This window comes from Acinonyx jubatus, chromosome A3 (assembly GCF_027475565.1).
Source record: "Acinonyx jubatus isolate Ajub_Pintada_27869175 chromosome A3, VMU_Ajub_asm_v1.0, whole genome shotgun sequence".
NCBI lineage: Eukaryota > Metazoa > Chordata > Mammalia > Carnivora > Felidae > Acinonyx > Acinonyx jubatus.
The window spans coordinates 117,982,689-118,001,965 of record NC_069388.1 but is presented as its reverse complement, the minus strand read 5'-3'; the positions used below and the strand labels follow the sequence as shown (position 1 = coordinate 118,001,965).

The window sequence follows — 19,277 nt, the reverse complement described above, 5'->3', positions numbered from 1 at the left end:
GAAGCCTGTAGACCTCCCGCTGGGAGACCAGCCCATCTAAATGAGAAGGGACCAGCACTTGACTTATTTATACTGTATATGAAAATCTGATCGTTTAAAGCTAAGCCCACAAAAGAAACTGGAAAAATCTAAGTAGGAATCTCATTCACATTTCCAAACCCCTCTCTCTAGCTCTCCAGTGAGCTCTGCTCCCAAATCTCACCTTGTGCAAAGGCCTCCTGCATGTCTCCCCCGACTCCGCTCAGTGGGTCTTGCGGACAGTGGGTGGGGGTGGAGCCAGCAGACGTTGAGCGGACAGGCATGGGCATCGGGCGGCCGCCTCCGTGAGTGGGGGATGTATGTGGTGATCCTGTGGCCTGAGCCTGGGAGAATCAGAGAGATGAAACGTGTTACCTCAGGTATCTTACCTCTTTGAGGAAGGAGAAAGTCCTTCTAGTCAGTCAGTCTAAGCCAGCCGAAAGAGCTCAGTTCAGTGGGCCAGTGCACTGCGTGATCACATTTGAAAGGAAGGAGTCAGGCTGCCTCCAGGACTGCAGAGAGGAAGAAAAGGAAAAAAGGAAGGAAGGTGGGGGCGGGAGAAGGAGAGAGAATCCCATTAGACTGGACTAAAAGTGGGAGAAAAAGCAGAGGCTAGCGTGGAGAGGGGTCCTCGCAGGCAGACAGCCTGAGCAGAGTGGCTGGGTCCAGGATCTGAGACGGGCTGGGGCCACACAGTTGGAAAATGATACACAGACATCTTTCTTTTTTGTTTGCAAACACATTTACGGACATGACCTCACTTGACCCTCACAATAACTTGTGAATGAATAGAAAGGGTGTATGTTCTTGTGCCCATTTTATGGTAGAAAAACACAAAGGGAAGCGGAAGAGCTTTGTGTCAGGCCAACACAGCTCACGGAGATTCCGGAAGAGGCCCTTCCACTCCCAGGGCAATGGCGGGCACCCGGCACCTCTGAAGTCCCAGCCCGAGGGGATCACGCTCCTGAGCGCGTGTCCGAGCTCCGCTGCAGGCTGCTTCCCAGGGGCCGGGTCGCCGCACTTGCCCAAAGCACACAGTGAGGCTGTCGGGGCCATTCCATGGGGACAGGTGAGGACAGACGCACACCTGGTGGAAGCCGAACTTTCCCTGTGAAGGCTCCGGTACAGTTTCGGAGGAAGCTTGGAGCAAGGGGATCACATTTAAAAATTCTAGTTAAAGGAAGCTCACTGAGATTTGGGCCCCGATGCTGCTCTTCAGAACAAGGGACACTGGGTGTGACACGGGGCAGGTTTTCTGTGGAAGCAAAACTGGGAAAATAGAAGCCAAAGTGGGCAAATGAGTTCAAATGAAGAGATTTATCTTTTGGGGATCTAGCTCAGAAACACCCACACGACAGAATCTGCCCCAAACACGCTGACGGGCTCCGAGCACAAAGCCTCACCTCAGCGCTTCGGCCGGCGTGCGAGTGGCGCCACAAAGAAACAGTCTGTTCTCTAACCCTTTGGTTTGTGTGAGCGTATGTGTGTGTATTTTAATTTGAGAAATTTAAAATATACAGAAAGCTAAAAAGCATAACATGATAAACACCCACATTGCAAACTGTTCATAGTTCGTCAAATTCATTTCAACTTAGAAACGCCGCAGAGAAGTCTGAAGACCTATTAGTGTCCAGTCCCAGTCTCTCCTCTCATCCCTTCAGAGGCAACAATCGTCAAAGATTTTGGGGTGAATTCTTTTTCCTATGTGTACCTATATAACTATGAATAATGTATGCTATTTCATACTTTAAAATTTTGCATCAATGGTATCATACTGTGCATATCATTTTGCAATTTGCTTTTATCACTTAGCATACTTTCTGAGATCTTTCCATGACACAAATGATAGGAACTTAGACCCTTACCTCACATTGTATATCAAAACTAATTCAAAATGGGTCATGAAACCCAGGAGACTTTTAGAAAAAAAGGTTAAGCAATGACTTTTTAGATATGACACCTAAAACATAAACTACAAAATAAAATGATAAATTGGATTTCATGAAAATTAAAAACTTTTTTCAAAGGACACCTTTAAGAAGGTAATAAGACACTTCACAGAATGGGAGAAGATTTTTACAAATCATCTATCAGATCAGGGGCTTCTATCTAGAATCAGAAAGAAAACTTACACTCAATAACAAAAGGACAAGTAACCTAATTTAAAAATGGGCGAAGGGCCTGAATAGATGCTTCTCCAAAGAAGACATACAAATGTCCAATAAGCACCTGAAAAGATGCTCAACATTATAAACCATTAGGGAGATGCAGATCAAAACCACAATGAAACACCACTTCACATCCATTAGGATGGCTACAATCAACAAGGTGGACAAGAACAAGTGTTAACAAGGATGCAGCTTAGTTGGAACCTTTGCACGCTGCTGGCAAGAACGGAAGATGGTGCATTCCTGCTGCTTTAGAGAAGAGCCTGACAGTTCCTCAAAAGATTAAACACTGAGTGCCACGCGACCCAGCAATTCCACGTCTCGTGTATATACCTGAGAGGAATGAAAGCACAGGTCTGCACAAAAATCTGTACACAAGTATTCATGGCAGCATTATACATAAGAGCTGAAAAGTGGGAACAATCCAAGGGTCTATCAACGGATGAATGATTTAAATAAAATGTGGAATGCAGCCGACCCTTGAACAATATGGGTTTAATCTGCACGGCTCCACTTGTATGTGGATTTTTAAAAAACCATATTTAATTTTGAGAGAGAGAGTACATGTTGAGTGGGTGTGGAGCAGAGAGAAAGAGAGAGGGACAGAGAGAATCCCAAGTAGGCTCCACGCTCAGCGCAGAGCCTGACGTGGGGCTCGATCTCAACAGCCATGAGATCACAACCTGAGCTGATATCAACAGTTTGGATGTTAACCAACTGAGCCACCCAGGCACCCCAATTTTTTTTGATAAATACAGCACAGCATTATAAATGTATTTTCTTTATGATTTTCTTCATGACATTTTCTTTTCTCTAACTTTTTTTGTAAGAATACATATACATATAACATACAAAATATGTGTTAACTGATTATGTCATGGGTAACATATGGATCAACAGTAGGCTGTTGGTAGTTAAGTTTGGGGGGAGTCAAAAGTTATACACAGATATTTAACTGTGCAGGAGGTCAGTACCCCTAAGGCCCCCACCACTGTTCAAGGGTCAATGGAATATGATTCGGCAAGTAAAGGAATAAGTACTGATACATGTTACAACGTGGACAAACCCTGAAGATGTTATGCTAACTGAAATAAGCCAGTTACAAAAGACAGAATATTGTTTGATTGCATTTATATGAAATGTCCACAACAGGCAAACCCATAGGGACAGAGAGTAGATTGGTGGCTGCCTGGGGCTGGGGACTTGGGAGGAATGAGGAGTGAGTGCTAATGGATGTGGGGTCCTTTCAGTGGGTGATGAATTGTTCTAAAGTCAATTGTGGTGATGGTTGCACAATTCTGTGAATATATTAAAAACCACTGCATTATAGACTTTAAAATGGTGAACTGTTTGGTATGTGAATTTTATCTCAATAAAAATATTATAAAAAGGACACCACTAGAAAAAATAAAAAAGATAAGTCACAGACTGGGAAAACATATTTGCAAATTATATCTGATAAAGAACTTGTGGGTCTTTGCAATGATTTTTTTGAATATGACACCAAAAGCAAAGGCAACAAAAGCAAAAATAAACAAGTGGAACCACATCAAAAGTAAAAAGGTTCTGTACAGCAAGGAAACGATCATCAAAACGAAGAGGTCAGGGCACCTGGGTGGCTCAGTTGGTTAAGCGTCCGACTTTGGCTCAGATCATGATCTTGCGGTTTGTGAGTTCAAGCCCCGCGTCGGGCTCTGTGCTGACAGCTCAGAGCCTGGAGCCTGCTTTAGATTCTGTGTTTCCCTCTCTGCCCCTCCCCCACTCGTGCTCTGTCTCTCAATAATAAATAAATGTTTAAAAATTTAAAAAACAACAAAACAAAACAAAATGAAGAGGCAACTTACTAAATGGGACAAAATATTTACAATCATATATATGATAAGGAGTTAATATCCAAAATATATAATGAATTCATTCAACCCAACAGCAACAAAACAAAACAAAACTAAAAACCCAATCTAATTAAAAAATGGACTAAGGCAGGGGTGCCTGGGGGCTTTAGGTGGTTAAGTGTCCAGTTCTCGATTTCGGCTCAGGTCATGATCTCACAGTTGGTGGGATCGAGACTGTGTCGGGCTCTGTGGCGACAGTGAGGAGTCTGCTTGGGATTCTTTCTCTCCCACTCTTGCTGCCCCTCCCCTGCTCACACTCAAGTTCTCTCACTCTTTCTCTCTCTCAAAATAAATGAACATTTTGTTTAGAAAAATAATTTTAAAAAATGGACTGAGGAACCAAATATTTTTCCAAAGAAGACATACAAATGGCCAATATGTATATGAAAAGGTAGCCAGGGAAATGCAAATCAAAACCACAATGAGGCATCACTTCACACTTGTTAGGATGATTATCAAAAGGTAAGAAATAAGTACTGGTGAAGACATGGAAAAAAGGGAACCCCTGTGTACTACTGGTGGGAATGTAAATCGGTACAGTCACTGGAGAAAACAGAGTAGAGGTTCTTCAAAAAATTAAAAGAAAATGAAAACGACAGAGCGCCTAGGTGGCTCAGTCAGTTGGGTGTCTGACTTTGGCTCAGGTCATGATCTCACAGTTCATGGGTTCAAGCCCCACGTCGGGTTCTGTGCTGACAGCTCAGAGCCTGGAGCTTGCTTTGGATTCCATGTCTCCCTCTATCTCTGCCCCTCCCCTGTGCTCACTCTCTCTCTCTCTCTCTCAAAAATAAACATTAAAAAAAAAATCTTACAAGTTTGTATATCAATAAAGCAGAAATGGAAAAAAACACCAAGAATAAACTAAAAAAATAAAAAAGAAACTTGTGTCCAGAACATAGAAAGAACTCTTACAGCTGAATAATAAGAAAACAAACAACCCAATTACAGAACAGGGAAAGACTTGAACAGACATTCTACTGAAGAAGATGTACAAATGGGCAACAATCACACGAAAAACGCTCAACATGAGTAATCAATAGGGAAATGAGAACTGAAATTACAATGAGATACAACTTACCTACTGAAAGAGCTACAATCAAAAAGACGAACAAGGACATGACAAAACCGAAACGCTTGTATGTTGCTGATGGGACCATAAAATGGTACACTACTCTGGAAAACAGGTAAGCAGTTTCTTAAAATGGTAAACATAAACTTACCATATAACCCTGCAATCTGACTGCTGTTTATGTGTCCAAGAGAAACGCAAACATATGTCCACCCAAAACTCAGACACAAATACTCAGTAGCTATGGTCTGGTAGGCCAAAAGAGGAAATAGCCAAAAGCTCATTGACTGGTGAATAGATTAACAGAATGTGGTTTATCCCTTCAAGGAAATACTATGAAATCTCTTTTTGCTATTTTTTGCTGTTTAACTTTTATAATAATTTTCCTCTGACAATTAAACATGTTCTATCTTGTGAAATATTTTATTTTTGTCAGCGTACATGAAACATGTATTATCATTTATTTTTTTTTTTCAGGGTATATATTTTTTCTTCCCAACTAGTTTATAAACATCTCAGGAATCCCATTTTGGTTGCATAACACATTAATCATTGTATTAATATAAATCATTATCACATATTAATCACTGTATCCTGGGGAATCACCTCTGTCTTTTACCCTATAATTACCATCATCCCCGACTTTTGGCCATTTGGGGGGGGGAGGGGACAAATAATAAAGTATACAATTAACTCTGGTTTGGAAAGTGCTTATGAACAGCCAGATCCAGCAGTTCCAGCCCCAATCCAAGTGAGATAATGAAGCTGGGAGAGAGGTAAGAGAATGTGCAGAAAAGCAGGAAAGTCTGATGCAGTGGTGTGTCCCTTGCAGGGAAGTCCTATGAGCCAGCACAGGGTGGGATGCAGGAGATCGCAGATGCGGTGGACCCAGGCCAAGCCCCAACCTCTCTTGGGTTTCCAAGAGCTGAGGGGCATGGGTGGAAGATCGATGCCCGGGTTGCTCGGACAGCGTCAAGAAAGGATCCCATGCACCCCTGTAGCCGATGGTTTCCCAGCTGCACAGGCAACGAGCCTGAAGTGGTCTCTCAGTCACGGAAGAGTTAGAGCCTAACAGAGATCACGTGTGCACCCTGGCTGCCGGGGGAGCCTATGAATTCGGCTGCCTCGGCCGGGGAGTGAGGAGTGCTGCCTAGAAGAACCAGGCTTGGCCACAAGCAAAGGACCGGGCTGCCTCACCACACATGGAGTTGGAGCCGCGGACACCCCTCCCCTGATGCCACAGCACTCAGCATAGTCCCCAGGGCACAGCACCCATCTCGGTGCCAGAATCTGGGATGACTGGCTTCAGAGTTTGCCTGGAGATGCCCAGACTGTGTCCAGCTCAGACAGCAAGCACTCAAGAGGGATGAAGTCCATTCAGCTAAAGATTTCTTTTTTGCGTATCTATGTGGCTTGTGAAATTCAAATGCACTTCACTGTGTGACAGTTGTCTGTCGTCCCCGCAGAGGGCTGACCCAGCATTAAGCACACAAGTATTCCCTAAATCTCCCTCAGTGTGATCTGGGCCAGGCACCGCTGCCTGAGGACTGAATGTCAGAGTCGCAAAACCCAAGATGAGCAACTAGGTTGCTTTTTAAGAACATGAAACCGAACCTCTGAAAGCATTTCAATAGGAAAATGATGATGGGGGATGAGGCAAAAGGGATGCACAAGGTGGCCAGCCACATGTGGCTAAAACTCTAGGATCAGAAAATGAAACCTATTGCCCACCATCGGCTTGGAAATAATCAAGCCCTCTTCCTGGGATCAGTGCCCAGGACATGCCTTCCGAGGAAGATAAAAAACAGCCTTCAGAAGTTGTCTTTGTTCAGAGCAGTAGAAAGAGAAAAATGAAGACTGCTGGGAAGGCATGATTCTCCCCAGTGAATCTCAAGCACCAGCCCTTGGCTTTAGGGTCACGTTGGATTACAACAATGCTGGGATGGAACCATCAAGAGCCCTGTGTGAATTCAGGCTCCAGCAGAGCAACACCAGTTTGGCATCCCGGTAGGTCAGTAAATCCCAACTGCCCCGGGAGAGGCACAAACCACAGCCAATTGATACACACATACTTGAAGTCAGGCCCGAGGCCACGGCTTCAGGAAGGCCTAGAGACTGGGGTTGGTCTTGGAGGAGGTACACATGGGTGCAGGCATGCCCATGGCTGCCACTGGGTGGTTTAGACATAAAGAAGCAGGACGGGCGACAGGTGCTGCATCTACAGAAAGGCTTGCTCTCCCCTGCCTGCAGGCCTCTCTGCCTGTCGTCCTCTGGTCAGAAGCTCTCCACCCTCAGTGTGGTCAGACTAGCTCCTGCTGCCCCTCGGGGCATTTGCTTCATGGTCACCTCCTCTAGGGTCAGATTCCTAACATGCTCCCCAGAACTCTGACAGCATTAACCTCACCTCTCAAATTTTATCTTCCTTACCATTGTGCTTAGCACATGTAAATGCTTAATAAATGTTTGTTAAATGACAATGAGGTATATCAAGTTTCTGACCCTTTTTCTTCAGTAATGGAAAGTGGGAATGGAGCCAGAGCAGGCAGTAATCTCCAGGGAGCACTAAATCTATCAGTCATCAATAAAGCTTTGTGTGACATACTTAACTAGATGAGTAAATGTGGTTGGTGGGCAGACCTCTGCGAAGGCTCCCAATGACCTTGCTCCCTGCTGTCACACTCCTGTGTAATCCCCTCTCCTTGAATGTGGTCTGGGCATAGTGACTGCTGCTACTGAGTCAGGAGAATGGGATGTCACTTCTGAGATCAGGTTATAAAAGACTGTGACTTAGGTCTTGCCCATACACTCTTTCTCTCTCTTGTTTGTTCAGTCTAATGAAGCCAGCTGCGATCTTGTGAGCCACCCTGTGGAGAGGCTCACGTGACAAGGAACTGAGGTGGCTTCCAGCCACCAGCTGGCTTGAACTGAGGCCCTCAGTCCGGCAGCCCATGAAGAATCCTGCCAACAACATGTGAGTAGTTGAGCCTTGAGATGCCTGTAGCCCTTGTGAGAGACCCTGACCCTCAGCTTGTGAGGACCAGCATCTGGACTCCAGGCCCATAGAAGCTGTGAAGTAATAAATATTTATTCCACAAAGCCACTAGGTTTTGGGGTAAGTTGTGATACAGCAACAGGTAACTCATATTCTCAGGTTGATTTTCTTCTTGATACATTATTGGGTCAGTCCCATCTGAAGGACATTTGATGGAGAAGGAATGGGAGGGAAGGTTGTGGAACATGAGAGATCAAGCCCAGAGACTCAGGGAAAGAGTACTGTGAATGAGAATAGATGCAAGGATATATAATCAAAAAACATTTTACCCGATCAGAGAATGTGTCTAAGTCCCTGAGTAAATGAGCCTGTCCTGATGCCGAAGTCCCAACCTCTTTGCTTTGTCAATAATCACAGGCCTTAGAGACGATTCTTTGCTGCCAATTCAAAGACTCAGAAGAGGATGGGGAAGTTGCAGGCTCTGAGATGGAATCCTAGCTCTCTCCACCACTCTGGGGTAGACACACAAAGAGGAGGTGTGATTCGGTGGGAAGGGCATGGCCTGCAAGTCGGGAGACCTGGGGTTTTCTTTTGACCATACAGCACCTGCTTTTTAATTTTTCTGGGGCTCAGTCTTCTCATTTGTAAACTGAGTGGCATCAAGCAGATGATCTCTGAAGTATTTTTCTGATTTAAAATTCTATGTTTCTATGCCTTTGGCCAAGTCACGTCATCTCAGTGATGTCAAGTAATCACGGCTTTGCTCCAGTCACAAAGAGGCTGTCGGTGAAGGGTCTTCTGAGGGTTCCCGGCAGCCATCTCAGGGTCAGATAATGGCATGTTCTATACCGAACATACCTTTCTTTTTTTTTTTTTTAATTTTTTTTTTAATGTTTTATTTATTTTTGAGGCAGAGAGAGACAGAGCATGAGCAGGGGAGGGTCAGAGAGAGGGAGACACAGAATCCGAAGCAGGCTCCAGGCTCCGAGCTGTCAGCACAGAGCCCGACGTGGGGCTCGAACTCACGAACTGTGAGATCATGACCTGAGATGAAGTCGGACGCTTAACCGACTGAGCCACCCAGGCGCCCCCGAACATACCCTTCTCACCAGTACGGTGAGTACCAGAGATGCTGTCCGTTTAGATTCATGCACACAGAGCCTCTATGGAGGTGCAGGGAGCAGGTGACTGCAACAAGGATGATTCTAGCTCAAGACGCACAGAATTTCAATAAGCCCCTTCTAGTTACACGTCCACAAGCTGGAGTGCGCAGAGCACACAGAGTTTGAGACCCTGTTTGCAGTGCAGCGCAGCACTCTGGGCGTGCTGTCAGTTACCTACGATCCCGGGTAAGGATTGTTCACCCTCTGCCCTCTCGACAGGTCTGGGCCAGACAGATACACTACAATCTGCCTGGGGCACTGCGTTGTGAAATTTCACCATGTCTCAGAAGCGCAGATGGGCTTTACATTCAGGCAAGCAGGACTTCCCCACAGAGACTGCCAAGCACTCCAGTCACTGCAAACCAATCTAGAATAAATGGTCACGGGAGCAGGCTGGGGGCAGCATCGCAGTTGGAACCTTGAAGTTAGGGGGAACCTGAGAATCACACAGAAATCAGGAAAGGTGGGGGAACTAGTCAGGCGGCTCCAGGGGATGGGGATAAACTCTCCGATGTGGGTGTAAAACCATCTTGCGCCTCTGGGTTTGAGCTGCCAGGACAGGGGCAGTTAGCCTGGGGAAGCTAGGGAAGGTCTGCAATACGCTACTTGGTGTTCGAAGGTTTCCTGATGCAAGGACAGTGGGATCTTGCTGTAATACGACCTATAACAAAGGCTTGAATGCAGCACGGGCCAGTCACCAATGACTGAACACAATACATGCCCTGTCACTCAGGTTCTCTGAATACAGAGGTCCCTTGTAGTTAGAAACAATTCTGCTAGAAATACAGAGCTCAAAAAATACATTCTGAGAAGCTCTCTGGTCTGTTGGCTCTTCACTTCTTCTAAATTAGCAAAAGAGTCTAAAAACCTGAGAAAACTGGGTATCACATTCTAAGAAAAGGACTCAGAGATTATGCTTACAATTTCAGAATGTTCATGACCCCAAGAAAATAGCCTCTCTTTTAGTCCAACGTTCATTTTATATTTGAAGAGACTGAGGCCTAGAGCGGCCACAAGGTTCCAAATAAATCAGTAGGAAGGCTACGACTGGTACCCGGGTCTTCTAACGGCCTCAAATGGCTAGGAGAAAACCAAAGCATAGCACGGTGTTGCTGAGGCCTGGAGGAACCCATGTTTCAGTCGAGACCCGAAAGGAGAGTACAGTGATTATGACTTAGTCTCTTGTCTATGACACAAATCTAATATTGGAGCCAAAGCAGGTACACAGTATGCCAGAGAAGGTGACCTGAGGACACTGTGAGCAGAGACAGGAGCTCACAGGCTGTGGCAGAGAGAGCCGGCCCCAAAGGGAGAAAGGCACTGTCCTTAGCAGAAGGGTGATTTGCACCACACTCAGCTGTGTTCAGGCATCCTCGGCATGGTGCTTGGCAACAGGAGGGGCTCGAGAAATACTGTTTCCTCCCCTTCTTTTTCTTCATGGGACAGGTATGAATTTTTTCCTATCTCCTTGGTACATGCTACAGTTAGGTAATCGAGCCTGGAGCGGCTTGTGGCAAAAAGCCTGATTTTGAGTTACTGCCCTCTATGGAGCCCTGATAACTGTATCCTCTGCACAAACACAGACCCACCTGAAACTCTGAGCTAAGCTGTTATCATGGTACCAGAAGGAGGCGTTTTAGCCTCCATCTGTCTCTCTGACTCGTGGATACCTGCCAGGGAGCAGATGGCCTTTGTGGACAATTACCTTCATTTTGCTGCAGTGTATTTAAATTAAACAAACTGGCCTCTTTGCTACTGATTTTCAGAGGCCCTCTCAGAAAAACAGCAACAACAACAAAATCCACAAAAATCAACCCTGGGAGAAAGGAGCTGCAAGTCTGAAATTTAGATAAGGCAACCATGACTGTATAGAGGAATGGGATGTATAAAGAATGGACTTTTTTTTTTTAATGTCGATTTATTTACTTTGAGAGAGAGAGAGAGAGAGAGAGAGAGAGAATCCCAAGCAGGCCCTGTGCTCAGCTTGGAACCTGATTCCGGGCTCAATCTCATGACCCGGACGTCATGACCTGAGTCGAAATCAAGAGTTGGATGCTCAACCGACCGAGCCACACAGGCGCCCCTAAAGAATGGACTTGGGGCAGATTTTTCTCCCTTCAAGAAAAGGTAAAACAAACCCCACATACTGTATCGATCTGGTGTTGGGTGGCTCTGCTCGGAAAGTGCAGCCATCACATCAAATGTGCAGCTGAAAGGAGAGAGACAGGAGGCCGCGCTGCCCATCCTGCATGCCTAACAGGACAACAGTTGAGACCGCTAGCAGTTAGCACCAGGGATGGGAGCAAGCAGACAGCAGAGAACGAGGTGGAGGAGACGAGAGAGACAAGCGCATGGCAGTGAGCAAAGAAACAGGCTGTGATTCCCTCCGGGGTGAATTAGAAACAGCGAAAGAGCACGCCAGGAGACCTTCCTATCTGAGCAAAGGTGCTGTGTGACTTAAGTGCTGTGTAGCTTTTCAAGGTAAACTTTGCGTCTAAACACCAGAGAGAAGAGCTGACGAGTTTTACGATGTCTCTCTTTTCTTTCCACCACAGATACCATGAACGTACATTTACGTACTGTGTAGGTCTGTTGGAAGGATAGGATGGGGCCACCAAAAAGTGTGCCAGCAGTCCCTCTGCAGAGGGCTGGCACCCGTTTGTTCCCACATCACTTCAGGAAACTCAGGGCTTACACACAGCCTGTCACTCACTGTTCACTGTGGTGGCTCATGGGGTAAGTTGCTATAAGACAGGAAACAGCTCCCATGGGACTGCTGGATGTTTATGGTCTCGGTACTGGCAGTGGGTAGATTCTGTCCCTGTTCAAGTCCAATTACACTGCAGAAGACAAAGCTTACCTCAAGGCTTCGAGGGGTGGGAGGCAAGTTGTCTAGCTATCTTTCTTAGTAGGAGGAGGAAAGCATACTAAGCTCCAGGGACAAAGAACAACCTACTACAACTCACCATAAACCCAAAGATCAAAAGAAGTTGAAATTTAAACTTTCAGATAGGGAAGCTCATAAATTCTAAGACTAGATTACCCTCTTTCTGTTTGTTTCTCCTAGTCTGTCCGACTCTATTTGAGAATGGTATTCCTTTAGTTCTCATTGTAGGATTTCAAAGCCAGTTCTCGGTGAAATGATCAGGGACCTCACTGAAGGGAAAATCCCTATAAAATGAATACAAAACACTCAGCTTGCATATTAGAAACAAAAAGAGAATAAACTGCCAGGAGAGCATGGTCCTTATTCAGACAGCTCAATCGGTGATCAGGCAAGAAGCCAGAACCTATCAGGGATATTTTAAACTCCAATGAGTCAAATTTAAAGGCTACTTATAGGTATGCAAAACTCATATGGTGACGTATGGCACCCTTATTCAACAGCACCATTCTTTGCTGAGTCCCTGCTGTGCACAATGCAGCAGTTAGAGTCCAGGCTTTGCAGTTAGGGAGACCTAGTTTGGATGTCAGATTTACCATTTATTAGCAGCATGCACCTGGGTAACTTACTTAACCTCTCTGCATCTCAGTTTCTTCATATGCAAAATGGAGATAATATCTTTACAGGCTGGTGTGGATGAACATAAAATGCTTCACACACCAGCTCAATAGAGGACCACCTGCCATTATTCTACTTTGAAAGGTGCTGGGGGTCACAAAGGGGCAAAGTGTCCACTGTTAGCAGGCTCACGGTCCCCTGGGGTTGTTAGGCATGTATGCAATTAGCATACAAAGGAGAGTGAAATCCATGCCTTAGTGGAGGCACAAAGGAAAAGCACAGAATCGAGAGAATGTAACTCTGAGCTTCTGGAACAGGGTAAGGTTTCACAGAAGAGGTGGCATCTGAGAGTATCTTGAGGGCTATAATTTCAATAGGCAGAAAAGGCTCGGGAAGGGCAATCCAGGTGAGGAAAGGGCATGAACACAGGCAGCTGGCCTGGGAGGGGAGGCTGCCTGCGGGGGGTAAGGAGCAGTGTGGGGGGGCTAGCATATAGGGAGCACATAGACATGTGGTAGGAAAGAGCAGTGTGGCCTACCATCATCCGAGCCTTAAATAAATAGTCACCTAGTTTATTTACTAGGCCGGAGATGGCAAACGGCAGCCTATGGCCATATCCAGCTCACCACCTGTTTTTTACAGTCCATGAGCTAAGAATGGTTTTCACATTTTGAAATGGTTGCATTTTAAATGGTTATATAAGTACCTACATAATATCTCTGATTTTTACAAAGCATAAAATATTTACAGTCTAACCCTTTTTAAAAATTTTTTTTTGTTTTTAATTTTAAGTAGGCTTGATGCCCAGTGTGGGGCCTGAATTTAAGACCCCAAGATCAAGAGCCACATGTTCTACCCACTGAGTCAGCCAGGCGCCCCATACTGTCTACTGACCCCTGCTGGGGGCAGCGGCACAGGGAGCTAGGGGAAGGTTCCAGAGGAGAGAATGGCGTGGCCAGTGCCATGCATTTAGGACTCTGGCTCTGGAGCAACGTGAAGGAGGGACTGAGGAGGAAGAGATAGGGCACAAGGAGCCCTTATGCGGAGGTTCTTCCAACAGACCAGGTGACAGATGATGGAGGCTGGAATGAAGAAAGGTGGTAGGAAGTGGAAGGAGGGAGACACAAGCAGGCTTTTGGAGAAAAACTTGCCTGGACCTTAACAAGTGCGTGGATGAGCAGAAACCTGAGACATTGTGCAGACAGGGAGCTGACAGGAAATATGGCCAGAGGACTGATTTGCGGGGAAGGTGCCTGGGAATCATTCACCACCCAGTCCACATGTAAACTTCAGAATCAGGGATTCTGAGACTGCCTCGGCGGCTCAGGCTGTATCGCAGAGCAAGGTTCTCTGAGCTCAGGGTAGTGCTTCTCAGCTGGGGGTAATTTCACCTGCTAGGGCTTGGGGAGGGGGCTATCACTAGAATTTACCAGGTAGAGGTCAAGGGTCCTGCTAAACACCCTACAGTGCACAAATCAGCACCCCCAGACTCCCCAGAGTTATGTGGCCCAGAGTTCCACAGTGCTGAGGATGAGAAACCTGGCTGAAGGTGAGTCAGAATCTTCTTTTCCCAGGTGGCAGGCTGCTGTGGAAGGAAGGGCAGGTCACCAGTAGCCTCGGGTTAGGTTAAGATCTTCAAGGGGCCCAAGAATAAACTCTTGTATCTTCACATTTGGAAGATGTCCTGGGGGGGGGGGCGGCTACAGGCCTCAGAGTCTCCTGGATTGTCTCTTGGTTTCCTCAGGTCTGAGCTGGTTAAATACGGCAGTTGAAATTGGAAATGTGAAAGCAATGAGTAAATAGTGAATGTTACATATATATTTAAGTTAATAAGAATACAAAATAATAAAAGTATTGAAGGATTTACGGTTAGCCAGCTGGTAGAGCTGTGGTGAGTTGGTGTGGTTTCTTATTAAAGGTACCACATTAGCTACAGTTAACCGTCTCTCTCTTTGCCTCTAATTTTATAAAACAAGCTTCTACTTTTTCTTTCTTCTTTTCTTCTCTTTCTCTCTTCCTCCTTTTCTCTCCCTCCTCCCTTCCTCCCTCTCTCCCCTTCCCCCTTCTCTTTCTTTTAAAGCATCGGGGCATCCATACAGTAATGCCAAATGACAGTAATTCTACTTGCCAGACTATGATTGGCAGCAAATGGAGAAGAGTGCAAAAAAGTCTAGGGGACCTTTTATAACATGCTTCTTGTAGCTGAAACTAAGCAGATGTTCATTTCAGTTAAGGACTCTAGGAGAGAAGGCTCCCTACTGTTGCGTTATTGTTAATATGGAATATCAGAACCAGCCTGAGGTCAGCTATAAGACCCAAGAGATTGGTGCAGGATCAGGCTTTGATGAAATGCCTACAGATGCTCTCCAAGTGAAGGATCATAGATCCAATCCCACGCCAAGAGAGGATGCTGGGGTGAGGTCTACCAGGAAAAGCACTAGGGATTCCTCTCCTCCTGTGGAAGCCCGAGAGATAAACCAAAGGAGGGGGCTTCAGGGAAGCAGCGGATATTTTCTTAGGATGCTTTCTTTTGTCTGGAAAGGAGGAGGTAGAAGGCTGGCATGAAGAAACACTGAGGAAGGAGCTGGGTGTTGAAAGAAAAGCCCAGTGCATTTGAAAGTCACAAAAGGAGACACCAGTCTAATGAACCCAGTTGGTTTTCTATAGACCCTTTCTGGCTTTAGCCTTTCCCCAACATACTGGCTGGTACAGGTGACGAAAGCATCAAAGGACTGTGAAGCTGAAGTTTGCAGATGAGGAAACAGGTTTGTAAAGTCTATGGACATGTTTAGACAGAAAAGTGGTTTTGATGAGAAGGACCTTTGAATCACAAGAGCAATCCATTCATATGTAATTCAATAAGGAGGATTGAAGATTTAATTCCCTCTCCTTCTTTGGGCTGAAACCAAAGCAGGGTGGCGGCTGGACAAAACAAAGCCTATTTTTCAGAGCTATCTACAGTACTACTCTACTGAAAATTTTCTTTCCAGGGTTGCTGGTAACTTCCTGATTGGCAAATCCAAGGGCTTCCTTATCCTATTGTCTTATTAATTTTCTCCTTCTTGAAAGCTTCTGAGCTTTCACCAAGAACCCACAATCCTACCCCTCCCACCTCCTCTTTCTTCTTTTTCTCTACTATGGTTTTTCCCTAAGCCTCATGTTTATGGTTTCAACCCTAGTTTTATGTTGAAGACTTCCAAATCTACAATGCTAGCCATGTTTTCCCACTGAAGTTCCAGCTGCATATCCCCAAATATATGGTTGATCAGGCAAAAAGCCTGAGTGCCTGCCTAATCTTCAGAACTCAGTATGTTCAAAAACAGGTCAAAGTCCCCTCCCTAACCCAGATCTCCTCTTCTTACTTCTTCAGTCACTGTTCCCATCATTTTCCTAGATCCTCAGGCTCAGAACCTAAAAAAGTCACCTTTCACTCATTCTTTTCTGCTGATGGTTTGCTGAGACTCAGATTGTAGTATTCTGGGTGAGACAGTGTGTCCCAGGAATTCAATGTTGTTCCAGTGGAAGGACAATTTCTCCAGCTTGGTGTGTAGAGAATTTCCCTGGAGACTTTGGAAGATAGTTTTCATATGTTGCATGCATTCTGTCCAAGAGAGGGAAAGACAGAAATGTAGTGCAGGAGGGAAATAGAAAAGCAGGGAAGGAAACCTCTCAGTTTGTCCTTGACGAGGGTGATGAAAAATACTGCGGAGACTCAAAGCGATTTCCCCCTATATCCTCACACTGTAAACTCCTTGTAGGTATTCAAGGAGTTCTGGGGGAGTGAAATACAAATCTTATTTTTAATACTGTAACAATATTTTCTCCTTTGGGGAAAAAACTGAATGAAAAACAAAGCAACAAACTACCAGGTTCCTATAGTGAGTACAGGAGCCGGGACTGGTGAATGAGCACACTTCACAGACTCACAAGGCAATCTACGTGCAGTTAGCACATGGGGTCATCTAGACAGACTAGGACTGGAACCCAGGCTGAAGGTCTATGGCAGAGTCACACAGTACATCACACTGATCTTTGTTTACCAAAAGACATCTGTGGAGTTCACAAACTTAGAGGGATAGCAGTGGTGCCTATAGCTCAGGATACCACTGACCTGGTATGTGTTTCTGTATTTAAGGCCATGATGCCAATGATGAAATAATGTTCATACTATTTGAGGGTGGTATTTTTGTAGGATTTCTCTTGTTATCCTCCAAAACGCCAAGTTCACTGTCTCGAACATATGTAGTAAGACACTGCTGAATAAATAAGTGAATGGCAATTCTTTGCCTCGGGGTAGAAGTAGATTCAGCCTTCTATTTTAGAGTATGGTGGGGTCAGAGAGTCCAGAAGATTTAGAGGCATGTGAATTTGAATCACTTCCCAATGAGACTGTATCTAGAGGTTAAGTGAAGCAAGAGAAGTGGTCCATGAGCACATCAAGGGGTTCACCAATAATCTCTTTAATGGACAGAGGAGGCTTTTATTTGTTGTTGTATAGGGTTTTTAAAAAGTACTTTTTCTTAAATTTACAAAGTTAATATTCATGAAGTTTGTTAGAACCCTCATGGGTCAACCGTGGCTAACTAAATATTGAGCACCCTTCCTCTGAGGTATATTTGGGGGAGCAAGATCAGAGACGCAGGCTTTTAAGAACCAGCTCACACCATGCTTTCTTTGGTGTAGTTGTAGTGGGTTATTCATCTGATTCTGGAAATCAGAAAGGGCATGTGGCAAGATCCCACTTGATATTCCAACTTACTGAAGTAAAAGGAAAGGTTCCAAGCGTGTCAATGCTCTCTTAGTGGAATCCCCAAGATTCCTCTAATTACACAATTTTCAGAGTCCCATCTATCTAACCCTCTGGACCATTACCATACTACTAATTTGGATCAAGGCAACCCCATGGGAGCCCTGTATTCTTATATCTTACTATCTAAAGTTAGAGTCTTTAAGCCTGATGTTGATCTGTATATAAAAAGTAGTGATGTCTAATAGGAGAATTCAGAGAAATGTTCCAGGCAACATCTTTCATGAGTAAACCGTACCTCTTGCCTTGGATAGCTCATTTTGTTTGGTGTTAGCAATCCAGCAGTACAATTTTATGGTGTGTTGAGTCACTGGGAAAATGGAACACTGAGATGTAACTAGCATGAATTTAGACATCTGAAATCCCTCCAGACTAGGACCGGAGTAGCCCACAGCTCAAGTGCACCAATGGCAGTAAATACCATCACCAGCATTACTCGTCAGGCTGTTGTTACCTTAGTGAGTTCCTCTGTAACATGCTGGTGAATCCCCTAACCAGGCTGCAGGCACCAGGTTTTTACTAAGCAATTATCAAAATACTTTCAAGTGATACAAATAACTACATATACCCCACATTTTATAGATTATATGTATTTAAAAAAAAGAGAGGATTATTTTATTCTACATACTCAATATCTGTTCTTTAGACAGAAATGGTAATAGCATTAATCATAATTAATGGCGACCCTGAAATTCCTTTTTCTGATTCCTTTTTATAAAGGGCGTTTCTGAACCATGATTTAGTCTTCTGAATGGGTAGGGAACAGGAGTACCTTGAGCAAAGTCACTGCTCTAAGTACTCGAAGCAGTTATGTGCCTTATAATCAATAAACTTACAAATTCATACCACTTTTAGTTCGAAATCTTGTGAATTTCGTTAATAGTAGTTTTCATTCAGCAACTATTTATTATCTGTTCTGTGACAGGCACTAGCTAGCGACTGGGGATGGCAGTAGTGAAAAAGGCAGACAAAGTCCTTTAATTACAGTCTGATGATTATCACGGGCCTGATTAACCCTGACTCAGTTGATACAATCTAATTCCTGAGCCTGTTAAACTGTAGGGTATATTGTGGGTTGAAGAGTCACCCAGTGAAGTCTTATCTGAAATAGCCAGGCAGTTCTTCCCTTAATTATAACTCTTGGATCTGAGAAAAGAGAAGGGAAGGAGGGAGGGAGGGAGAGAGGAAAGACAGAAGAATTATCAGCTGAGGTGCTGATGCCACTCAAAGCCCTGGAGAAGTGGCTGAAGGCTGAAGGTGGACCCACAGCACCAAAGCTGTTAAGTCACAGTCATTACCTATTCCTCTCAAATCCCCCCAAAGCTAAAATAATCCCTAAAGAGGAAAGAAGCAAGAAGACGACTACATGAAAAGTTCTCTATAATGGATTTATAGAGCCAATTTTGGGAAGCGTGTCTAGTAAATTCTTCATTGTAGGAGTCTCTCACAACTATTTTATCACCCATATAGGTAACACATTATGATGGGGGAAGAAATTAAACTATACCAGCCAGAACCCAGGAAGGAAGAAAAGTTACAACTTAGCTCTGTGCTAAATACCTTTTTGTATCTCACTAAGGAGACAGACTAAAACAGAAGCACTAGTTCTAAAGCTTTATGTGTCTACTTGTTTAAAATGTTGAATTATATAAAGCTATTGAGCTTT

The 19,277-nt window shown here is 44.7% G+C and overlaps 1 protein-coding gene across 33 annotated transcripts in view; it reads right to left on the bottom strand.

Annotated features, from left to right (window-relative positions):
- DTNB (dystrobrevin beta) overlaps positions 1-19,277 on the bottom strand; it is a 239,834-nt gene that overhangs the window by 10,592 nt on the left and 209,965 nt on the right. For 32 of the 33 annotated variants that reach the window (XR_008289633.1, XR_008289634.1, XR_008289636.1 and 29 more), the window contains one exon: positions 203-362. The exons of the other annotated variant lie outside the window; for it this stretch is intronic. Coding sequence is in view for 29 of the 32 variants with exons in the window: in XM_053201135.1 (XP_053057110.1) it covers positions 203-362 (160 nt within the window). In the remaining 3 variants the exon portion in view is untranslated. The remainder of the gene's footprint in view (positions 1-202; positions 363-19,277) is intronic. 33 annotated transcript variants of the gene reach the window in all.